Raw genomic sequence first — 11,629 nt, forward strand, 5'->3', positions numbered from 1 at the left:
TCAACACGCATGTTTTTATCAAAAACACGCATGTATGATAAATGCTGAAGTTAATAGCGAATTGGGCTTCCCCTGCTGTCATMGCATTCCTTCTCTTCCTCACTCAACACAGCAAGCCTCTGTTTATATTAAACACATTTCAACGTTGGCGGAAATGATTTTGCCTTTCTGATAAATGAAGGTCGCGCATGCGCGCCTTTGCTGAATTCGCAAAAAAAAATTTTTTTTTTTAAATTAATAAAAAAGATAAGAGTGCGTTAACAGTTAGTTAGGGCAGAGTCACATGCGCGGCGCAGAATTATTGATTAAATAACAATAAAATTTGTTAGAAATTTAAAATGAAAATGAGAACAATTTAAAAACGTCAGCGTCGTAAAAATAACAAAAACAGAAACAACAACAATGCAAAAGTKGTGTTGCTGCTTAGCGCCCGATTTGAGTTTGAGAATATTCACATTGTGATTTGGCTATTGACCTTCGCGCAATGCTTTTGGTATTCATTTTAAAWTTCTTGAAACGAATTTCGTCACAAGTCGCGCTTTTATTGTGGCTGCTTAGCGGGTTTTTTGTTATAATATACATACTATATATGCGCTTTTTTCAGCTGTGTGCGCATGCGCAGCACCACCTGCATGTTAGTTTTGTTGTTGTGCGCGTGGYGTTGAAAAGAAGCATGCGTCGCTTAATCCTTCTCATCGCTGCCTACTCATTTTCGCTACTTCCTTTGATTTATTGTTGTATACCCTTTTTCAATTGATTACCGCTCAACACCTGTTGACGCTCCACCGTTTGATTTATGCGCTATATGTCGGCAAAGAAATTCAAAATTATTAATTGCTGTTGTTTTTGACTACACARTCACTTTTTATGCACACATAAATTATTTATTTGTTTTTTTTTTTTTATAATTTATATTGATTTTTATAAACCCATAAACCTTTTCAAGTGAAAATTTGTTTGCTTATTTTAAAATTACTTCTCCCTATCTTCCACTTTCGCTTTCAAACTTACTTTCTGGGTTACACACATTTTTCGCATTCTGTTTGCATCTTAATCTGCCACAGACATATCTGCCTTTGTAAGCGTGGTCATTGACCAAGCCATAGTCTTTGGTTTCTCTGTTGAAACATTTATAAAGAAATTGTTGTTTCCTCATTTTGGCTATTTTTGTGTACGGAAATTTAATTACAAAGCAATACTTCAATTGTTGCAAGTTTGCAGATTATCGTTTATGTAAAGACTCATTATGTAAAGATCCATTACGAAACCCATCCAAGTCCAAAGAAGTCAGTCACGAAACTAGTCAAAAAATACTATTTTACTTGTATATGTTACAGTGTAAGCAAGCTTTCATATTGACACACAAATCTTCAAAACCTTTGAAGAAAAAAAGTTTAATTTAATTTAATTCAAATCTCATCATCTSTTTTTTCATTTAATTTAAGTCCAAGGCAAAGCTATGTGGTTTGTCAATGCCATCTCTATTTTATCATCAAACTTATCATTAACTTTCATCGATATCGATTTTAATMATCGCTTATTTCTCTTCTGCTTTGRCACTACAAYCATGCGCCGRTCTGGGCCGCGAACATAACAGTTCGCAGTTAACTCTAYTCTTTGCGGGGTCACGATAGTTTAACATCGAAAATAGAGACTGATCGCGATGCTGACTGATCTTTCTATTGTYCATCCATTGGTCTCGAATCGAAGGAACTTTTTGCTAAAGCTCATCTTGTATATACATGTACAAGAACGCCGTAGAGCTCATGTAAACGGTATATTTCTTCTTTTATATTCAGCGCTCGTGCGGACGGCTCCAAAGCTCTTGTGAAGAGCAGTTCTCTCGAATGCTCTCACTGCATTTCCATCATGGTTCKTTATCGTCCACGTTGCTATACCGTATATTTTATAGGACAKGAACMATGAGGKCTTATAGAACGYAATATTTGTTGGTCGAGAGAAAGMTCTGAGTCTCAATCCCAAACTGCCTTTTATTGAGTTTCGTCCGTCTTGCAGTCTTTTCGAGACCATGTGAATAAAAATTATATTTGCTTTTGTTCCGATCTCTTGCACATGATTTTAGCGATTCTTAATGCCATTACGATATTTCATTTCCCCCTGATCCGTCTGCTAGATCTTTCAGTTACTTTCTTTCCTCAACTAGTTCGGTAGCCAAGCGGATGGCGTTTGAGATTCTCATCATTGCGGCCTGGAACAAAATATATATGTAAGTAGACGCTTTCAGGCTAGCACTATTCTAAGGTCTCTGGGGATGTGAAGCTATTGCTCAAATTGCCGCTTGGCTATTGTATAAACTTGTATATTGGTTATACATATTTATATCGTTTCCTGTACTACGAGTATTAGATATGTATTTCAGCCGCCTTTCTGAACGCAAAGACTTCTGCATGGAAGATACTGCTATATTCCGGTCGCTTGAAGGATCGCATGAGATCTCATTCCAGATTCCACTCCATCGGCCCTTGTTGATTATTTCGTGTATATGTTGAAAGATTCGATGGTGGGTCTTCAGCCAATACTCCATCTACCCTCTTTTAGGGTACCTATAAATCGTCTATTCCAGATAAAATGTGAGGATGTGTGGTTAGGCTATACGCTAAGGTTATTGTGAAAAAATCACCTAACCCCGCCAAACTTTGTGCTAATTTCGCTTTCAAGCTTTCAAGCAATCTCGATTGATTTTAGATTGAGTAAATTTTTTAGCGCAGCCATTGGTGTAATTCTTATTGCTTCCGTTCTGGTTTCTTGTATTTCACCACATCAAAGCAGCATCTTTTTACGTGCATAGAGAGCACCTCTGGCCTTTTTTACCCTCTATTCCACATTTAATATCTACGTCAGTTTGCTATCCAAAATTACACCCAGGCATTTGGTAGGTCCTTAGTTGTTAACTCTAGCCCGTTGAGCCGCAGAGCTTTTTGTGATGTGATTTTGTATCTACTTGGGAGGAGTACCATATCCCTCCTACTGGCGTTTAYCTCTAGGTTACTCGATTTGGCGTATGAAGCTTTGAGCGTTATTTATAACGCTACTTATTGCATCTCTTCTGGATGCTCGAATATTGCTCGTATGTTGGTTACGATATCAGGGAAGGCTAATTAATGGAAAACTAATTATGTCTCGTTAAGGTTCTTATTGATTCGTTAAAAGTTTGAACACTTTACTTTCGATTGTTTGCTTAAATATTGGACGGTTTAAAACCAAATGAAATTTACAAGATTCACATCCGTTTTGGAATAAAAAAAAAATAGATAAAATTAAAGTGAAATATGTAGGACCATATTAAAATGTAAAAATTACAAAGTTACCACCGATTTTGGAATAAAAAACCTTAATCCTTATATAAATATGTTTGCGAAATAGCAGCAATACTTAACTGTTAACAAAGTTTTCTTCTTTTGCTACAAAAATTCCATTTTATGGACATTTAAGTAATAAATTTGAAATGTATTGCTTTTTTAACACGTTATAAAACGCTATTCTGCATATTGATCAATAATAATTAATTAAAATAATTTAAAATGCAGTCGAAACTACTTGGAGAAGAGACGTAACTATATTCGGCCTTCAAGACTGTCAAAATAGATTATTTATTGCAATATGTTGAATATGTAAATATAAATATCGATATAAATCCGCTAATATATTAAATGCAAAAAAAAAAAAAAAAAAATAAATAAATAAAAAATAAAAAAATAATGGCAAACGTAAACAAAACATTATTTTTTGAATAAATCTTCGAGATCATAGCTAAATTTAAATATTTAAAAATATATAAAATTAAATCCGACGATAAATTTGATATTGGCGGTTTATTATATTCATATTTGTTAAAAAATCAGTATAATTTTTTTTTTTTAATTTGCAAAAATAAATTTACAAATATTACACCAAACTGATATACTGATAAATTTTCTCAATTAGGTGCATATTTTCAAGTACATACTACAAATTTGTGTTGATTAGTGTATTTTATGAACCATATATACATATATAAATAGTTCACCTCATTGGCCATTAACTAATGACAATTATCTGCACATTTATCATCTATGCAAATTATGCGAACTAGCGACTATTGAACTGCTCTAACGCCTTTTAAATATCATTTTTTATAAAACCATACACACATATTCAGGAAAAACGAGTTTCGTTATGTTGAAAACGAGTGGCTGCGCTCATGATTTTTGTGTAGAAAGTATTTTCATGGAGCGAAAATATAAGTTTTCGACATTTAGACAGTTATAAATTTATTTACCAGTTTGTAAATTTTTGTAAAATTTCTTTGTTTCTCACTAAGCTTCATTATAATATATTCTCACTTACCGGTATTTGTACGAAAGATCCATTGTTGAGTGTGGGATATGAAAATAACGGCACCACTGGCGCCGTACCATTTTTCAGGAATATTGGCCCTTGTATTGGCGTCACTGTGGGCATTGGTGATTTTTTATTGGCATCTGGAAATTTATAAAGAAAGATCATCAGCTGTTTGTTGGAAATACAAAATATTTTAAATTTGTAAATATAAAATTGTAAAATATTTTAAAAATATTATTATTAACGGCTGTGAAAGTGGCGCTTTTAAATTCAAAATATTTTTTTTTCAAATTTAATTGAGGAGATTTATTATTACACGAAAAAACATTTTTCGACATTAACTTTTTGTAGATTGTCTCCTTCGAAGGTCTCAGATGGTCTATTCGTTGAGTGTAATTTTCGTTTCGTTCGTTGAAATCAAAATTTCGCCGAGATCCCGAGCTTCCATTTCAGGAATCAAATGGCGATAACAGTCGCCATTGACGGTTACGATTTCGCCGGCATTATTTTTCACAAACCATACCAAACCATTTTTTTTTTCTGGATTAAATGACATCCCTTTAATATCTTCGGGTTGCTCTTCGTCCTAAATGCGGCAATTCTGTTTGTTTACATACCCATTGGGCCAGAAATAGGCCTCATTTCTGAACAAATTCCAATCCCATAAGATTTCGAAAATTCTTGGTATTGGGTAGAAACAGGAATTTACTAAGCATATTGGAATGCTCCTTAATACAGATGACAAATAGAACTCATTTCTTTACTTCGCTAACAATATAGCTGAGGCGGTACTCATCTGAAAAGGCCGAGGGACCATTTCAGAAGAGTGTTTGACGTGGTTTGAACACAATTCTAAAAAGTTTGCTTTTCGTTTTGTTACTGTCGATTAAATACGGATCACTTGGCACCCATCTTAGACCAAGAAAAAGTCGAAATAATGAACTTTACCAGTAAACTTGCTTTGAAGAGGACATAGGTTAGCGGATCATCCGGAAAGATGATGACATCCTTTTCCAGAGATGTATGTGATAGGATTTGCACCGACTAATTGGAGAAAACAAAGTAACAGGGCTGTAATATGCCGAATTTTTGTTCCGATTCGTCGCTCAGTTTCAAAAAAAAACAAAACAATTCGAGGTTTGGAAAAACATAACTTGATACTTCAAAAGTAAAAAAGTTAGTTGTTGTTTCGAATCTAATTACTAATATATCACAGCTACCAATGTCTAGTCTCCGTTTAATAAAAAGATAGTTATATAAGTAAATATATAAAAACACTACAATTGTGAGGTAAAAACACGAAGACGCCGTACTTCCTCTTGGAAGTCGTGGTATTTGAAAGTAGCAATAAATATTATAATAATATTTTTAAATTGCCACAAATGCTAGGTGTTTATGGCGCTTTAATATTTTTAGTGACTTTTTATTAATTTTTTTTGGTTTGTTGTTTTTGTTATCTTGAATCAAGTGTGTTGCCACGCTGACACAGCACGCCCACATTCGGCAAACGCTGACAGCGCGTCAGCAACAACAACGGACAGCTGGCAGCCAGCAGCAACCAGCAACCTGTTTGGCGCAAACTCACCTACGATCAGTCAAACATCATCAATCTGAACAACATCATCAGCGGCCATAATCTGCCTGGAAGTTGTTTTGCTTACGTGACGCTGCGTATTGCTGCCGCCGGCAGGTGTTGTTGTTGTTGTTCGTCTGTTGTGTTTGTWTTTTGTTTTTGCAATGCTTTAATTGCCGCTTTGTGGCTACTTGGCAAACATTCCACGCACAGTGGCAATCACAGCAATCGGAGTCATCAACAGCAACAGCAGCAGCAATATTAATAAGTGCAACAATAACAACAATAATAAYTATTAATGCCATACAAAAAAGCAACATTGTCGCAGCTTAATTGACAAGCATTTGCAAGMTACTGCTTTTCTGCTTTTATTATTATTGTCATTTTTATTGCGTTGCACATTGCTGTTGCACCGTTCGCTTGATTTCTCAAACTGTCAATCGTCGMCTTATGAGTCGCCTATTGATTGGCTCATTGCATTTCATTTTGACGCTTCTCGAGCTAGCCCGCCACTGACATATTTCCCTCATCATCGAGACATACGATTTACTGCATTTTTGCGCTTCGCCACAGTTAAATTATGCAGAGCACAGCTCAGTAAAGTAGTTGCCGCAGTGCGTTGCAAACTCACAGAAATGGGTTTTCTCATCAAAAACGCAAAACGAGTGCAACGAGAATTGCAATTGCAATTTTAATTTGACATTGCTTTTAAGGTGTTTTGCATATATATGTATATGTATATGTATGTACTTAAATACATATTATATGTCAGTCTGTGTATTTTTTGTGGTATGTTCATCAAATATATGACAATTTCGTAAGACCTTTTGCGGGTTTTTGTAGAGAAATTACGAAATTGCTACAAAGTGTTGAAGGATATACTACTGTGGGYACAAAATAGTAAGACTTTTTCCTATGTTGTTATAAATGTTTAAAATTGTCGGGTTTGTCGGAGTAAGTGGCACCAACTTTAAGAGCGCTACGTCCAATTTATGGTCGTCATAATCGTTATGTCAGATCAACAATTGAGCGTCTGGTGGAAAACTTTGAATCCACAGGAACAGTACAGCTCAATCGATTTTTGGAATTTAACTATTATAACTCTTTATTTAAACAATCAAAACCACATCAGGATACAAAGCAAGCTCACTATATATTTGAAATAATAAAAAACAATTATTTACATATAAGATTGTCAAATATCTCCCTTCCGCTTTGTTTGCACTTTATTCAATGCTTTATAAAAAATATTACAGTCATCGGATTCAGTTGAAATATGCGCTGTTTAGTTCGATAATCTTTTTCCATTTAGACGCCAACTTCATAATACGGCCCTCGTAGAAGCCCCACTACTARTTTACGAAGAACTCGGCCAGCCACTTTTCGAAAGCCCCTTTTGAGTTCAACTTTACATCAACAAGGGCGTTCGCCATGGACAGGAACAGGTGGAAATCCCTAGTGTTATGTCCGGGCTATATGGTGGATGCGATAAAACCTTCAATCCGAGCTTCCGTCGCTTTTGCGAGTCATCAACGAAGTGTGTGGTCTGCCGTTGTCCTGGCGGAACAATACACCCTTCCTCTTGGCCAATTCTAAATGTTTCTGGTCTATCGCCAGCTTCAAGCGGTCCAGTTGTTCGCAACAGATGATAGAATTAAGCGGTTAACCATATGGGAGCAGCTCATAATGAATGATTTCCTTCCAACCTCACGGAACGTTTCTCTAGCAGATTTGCCTTTAACGAAGAAAAGCTTTAGAATAGCGCGAATTTCGGCGTTAGTGAAATCCATGTTTATCGTACACGTCTATAACTGTTGAACGCAATATCCAAACTAATCATACATAGCGTCGTTTTGTCGGTGAGGTCAAGACCTTTCAAAGATGTATAGTACTGCCAGATGCCAGATGCGAGTTCTGTAGCGCTTTATACTTGTACATAGCCGCGAAATTCAAAAGACAAAAAGACGGAAGGGAGCTATTTGACAATCTAATATGACCCCCTATTTCATTCTATAAGCATATCTACTACTTTTCTTAAATAAATCGTATTATAATATATATAATATAATAAACAATGGGGAAAACCTTATGTACCATATATTGCAGAGCATAACAAACTTACACAATAAGAATAATTGCTGCGTGCCTTAATATTAAATAAAAATTAAATTAAATCATAAATAATTATAAAATAATTTACAAAAATTTAATATTTTGCTTCATCCTGCCACGAACTGCGATAAGCGTTGGACTCTTATCAGTGTGCCTTACCAGAATATTGCACAAGTACTTAGTGAAGCATTATGYGAGTGAGCAAAAATACTAGTTCACAGCATGATATCTTTGAGTAAATTCAAACTGGTTAGTAAAATACTAGTTGGCAACGAGAATTTTTATTTTGAAATGCACATTGTTTTCAGTTTAGATTATAACTCAATTAGCTTTTATTCACCACTTTAAGAACTTCAGGAAAAACTTAAAAAAAATGTTTGGTTTGGACCAAATTATTTTGTCTATTTTGAGCCAGTATGAAATATTTATTCATATATTATATAATGTACATATATAATAACTTACCAAATTCACACCGCCTTTCAAAAACTCTTATCGCTCGAGAGAAAAATACGACTTGTGTGCTTACGGTTCATATGATTTGTGAGTGAGAGTAAAGTAATTGGTTGACATATAATATATGGTTTACATATAATATTTAAAGCTTGTTGTTATTAGAAGCATAATCTTTAAAACTTGCAAAAATTTCATTTGATGTTTCACAACACCACAAATTGGACGCGCAGAGGCTTGAGCTTAAAAAATATACTTGAATTATGCGAGACGTGCGATATATTCCGTTTATTTTTTTACTTTGTATTAATGTTTCATTATATACTGCTAGTAGCATATCGGTTCAAGAAGGTAATACAAATTTTTATTAATTAATTAATTTAACTATTAATTTTTGTTTTTTAAATACACAGGTGAAGATGTGGATTTACAGCCCTTTATWAAAGTTGGCAGCAAGTATTATTTAGTGACTCAAGGCTTAAAGGTACTCAAACATAAACAATTTTATTTACATAAAACRCATTGTCTTCCYATTGTAGCTGGATTGGTTTGGAGCTGCTCATTTTTGTCGTTCTTTCGACAGTGATTTGCTAACGATTGAATCCTTGGCCGAAAAGAATGCTTTATTTTCGTACTTAAAGACGATGTTTAGTGATATGCATGCTTGGACAAGTAGCAACGATTTGTCGGTGGAAGGAACATACATGTCGTTGAATAGTGGACGTCCAATGCTGTATACATTCTGGGGACAGAACGAACCCAACAATGCGGGAGATGCAGAGGATTGTGTACAAGTCGCGCTATCCAATGATATCTTTGTAATGAACGATAATAATTGTGTAAAACMATTGCAARTTATTTGCGAAAAGCGTTCACCGTTAAACGCTCGTAATTCCGCCACAAAATCAAACTGTGTGAATGTAACAGAGGAATGCGGTTTCACAAAATTAGTTGAAGTATTTCTACAATCTGCAAATATATTAAACTGCAGGGCGTAAWAATATGTGAATAAACATCTTTGTTTTTGGTTATTTGTTAGTGAGCTTGCTTTGTGTCTTGATGTGGTTTTGATTGTTAAACTAAAGAGTTGTAATATTGGTTGGAAAGTATCTCCCTTCCTCACTTTTGTCTTTTGAATTTCGCGTATAGAGCGCTACAGAGCTCGCATTTGGCAATACTATATATTTTTGAAAGGTCTTGACATCACCTACAAAACGACGCTATGCATGATTTTTTTGGATATTGCGTTCAACAGTTATAGACGTGTAAAYATGGAGTTCACTAACGCCGAAATTCGCGCTATTTTAACGTTTTCCTTCGTTAAAGGCAAATCCGCTAGAGAATGAAATCGACCCATTTTTGAAGCGGATGGCGACTGGCGACGAAAAATGGATCACATACGACAATATCAACGGTCGTGATCGAAGGCCGGTGAATCGTCCCAAACAGTGACCAAGCCGGGATTGGCGGCCAGTAAGGTTTTGCTGTGAGTGTGGTGGTATTGGAAGGGAATCATCCACCATGAGCTGCTGCCATATGGCCAGACGCTTAATTCTACCATCTACTGCGAAYAATTGGACTGGCGATCGACCATAAGCGTACAGAGTTATCCAACTGGCAGGGTGTAGTGTTTCACCAGGACAACGCCAGACCACACACTTTGTTGATGACTCGCAAAAGACACGGGAGCTCGGATTGGAGGTTTTATCGCATCCACCATACAGCCCGGACATAACGCCAAGTGATTACCACCTCTTCCTATCCATGGTGAACGCTCTTGTTGATGTAAGGTTGAACTCAAAAGGAACTTTTGAAAAGTGGCTGGCCGAGTTCTTCGTAAATTAGGGGAGGGGCTTCTACGAGGGGGGTATTATGAAGTTGCCGTTTAGATGGAAACAGATTATTAAACGAAACAGCGCATATTTGAACGAAATCCGATCACTCTAACACTTTTTATAAAGCATTGAATAAAGAGTAAAAAACCGGAAGGGAGATAACCTAATACTCGTATTACTCGGATCAACTTAAATAGTTAGGACAATATTATAGAGGTGTTGTAGATTTTAATAAGACAATAAAAAAATCTATTTTTTGAAACCCTTTAACCCATGCAACTCTTAAGGGAGAACTAGATTACATGAGACTCATTATTTGTGATAAACTTTTATACATTTTTTTTCTGTTTAAACCGAAAACATTTACTGTCAAGTGAAAAAAATTTAACATAAAATTGGATCTAACCGGTTTACGAGATATAAAAAGCTGTAGCTAAAAACGGTAGCATACAACTTTCTAAAYAGATGGAGCTTTCTGTGTTATTTGCTTTATGGATTGTAATATTTCTAACGTTCTATTAAATAGTTATTGCCATTTAATTAATTTTTATACCCAGAACAAGATACTTACATACATTAAGTTTGCCACGATATGTTAACACYCAACAGGAAACATCAGAGACTCTATCGTTTCTCGTATCTTTATATATAAAAATCACGTGTCACTACACAAACTACGTCCGCGATAGACTCCTAAACTACTGAACCGAATTTAGTAAAACTTAGCACATGGTATCCAGTTCGAGCCAACTTAAAAGATAGGATAGTGAAAAACAATCCATAAATAAAAAATACAGTGAAAGTGCTCTATAAAGCGGACAACTCTATTAACTGGACAGAAAAACTGGTAACCAGACATTGAGAAAGCAGCCTTAAATTCGTTTTTTTCCAGTATAATTTATTTGTATGAACACATTCAAAATTAAATCTCAACTACAATCCTTTGTTATACCGACAAAGACGGTTTCCTCTTTATTCGTAAATAAAATTTTCACTCTATTGAATAGTTTATGACATGAATAATAGTATAAGTATTAGTATGTATATATATATATAACTGAATTGATTTAGCCATGTCCATCCGTATGTTCTCCCATCCGTCTGTATATAAAAAAAAAATGCACTCGTCTTTCCCTCACCAAGAAGCTGCTCATTTGTCGGAAACGTCCATATCGGACCTTTGTGGCATATAGCTGCCCTATACATACATACATAAAGTGAACGATCGGTATCAAGTGGTTGTATACAATTTTTCATTTGACGAGATATCTTAGGAAATTCGGCACTTATTATTGTCTAAAGCAAATAATACAAT

At 35.2% G+C, this 11,629-nt stretch overlaps 2 protein-coding genes across 2 annotated transcripts in view; one reads left to right on the top strand and one right to left on the bottom strand.

Moving 5' to 3' along the window:
* LOC108972288 overlaps positions 1–11,629 on the bottom strand; it is a gene marked incomplete in the record, with an annotated part of 71,559 nt that overhangs the window by 20,092 nt on the left and 39,838 nt on the right. The window contains 1 exon segment of the mRNA XM_018938839.1: positions 4,348–4,481. Coding sequence (XP_018794384.1) covers positions 4,348–4,481 — 134 coding nt within the window.
* On the top strand, positions 8,661–9,510 carry LOC108972289 (C-type lectin 37Db). The gene is made up of 3 exons (XM_018938840.1): positions 8,661–8,830; positions 8,893–8,963; positions 9,019–9,510. The coding sequence occupies exons 1-3, from the start codon at positions 8,743–8,745 to the stop codon at positions 9,475–9,477; spliced, it is 618 nt and encodes a 205-aa protein (XP_018794385.1). The 5' UTR covers positions 8,661–8,742; the 3' UTR covers positions 9,478–9,510.

The sequence above is a fragment of the Bactrocera latifrons genome, unplaced genomic scaffold (genome assembly GCF_001853355.1).
Source record: "Bactrocera latifrons isolate USDA-ARS-PBARC rearing strain unplaced genomic scaffold, ASM185335v1 scaffold_39, whole genome shotgun sequence".
NCBI classification, from domain to species: Eukaryota; Metazoa; Arthropoda; class Insecta; order Diptera; family Tephritidae; genus Bactrocera; species Bactrocera latifrons.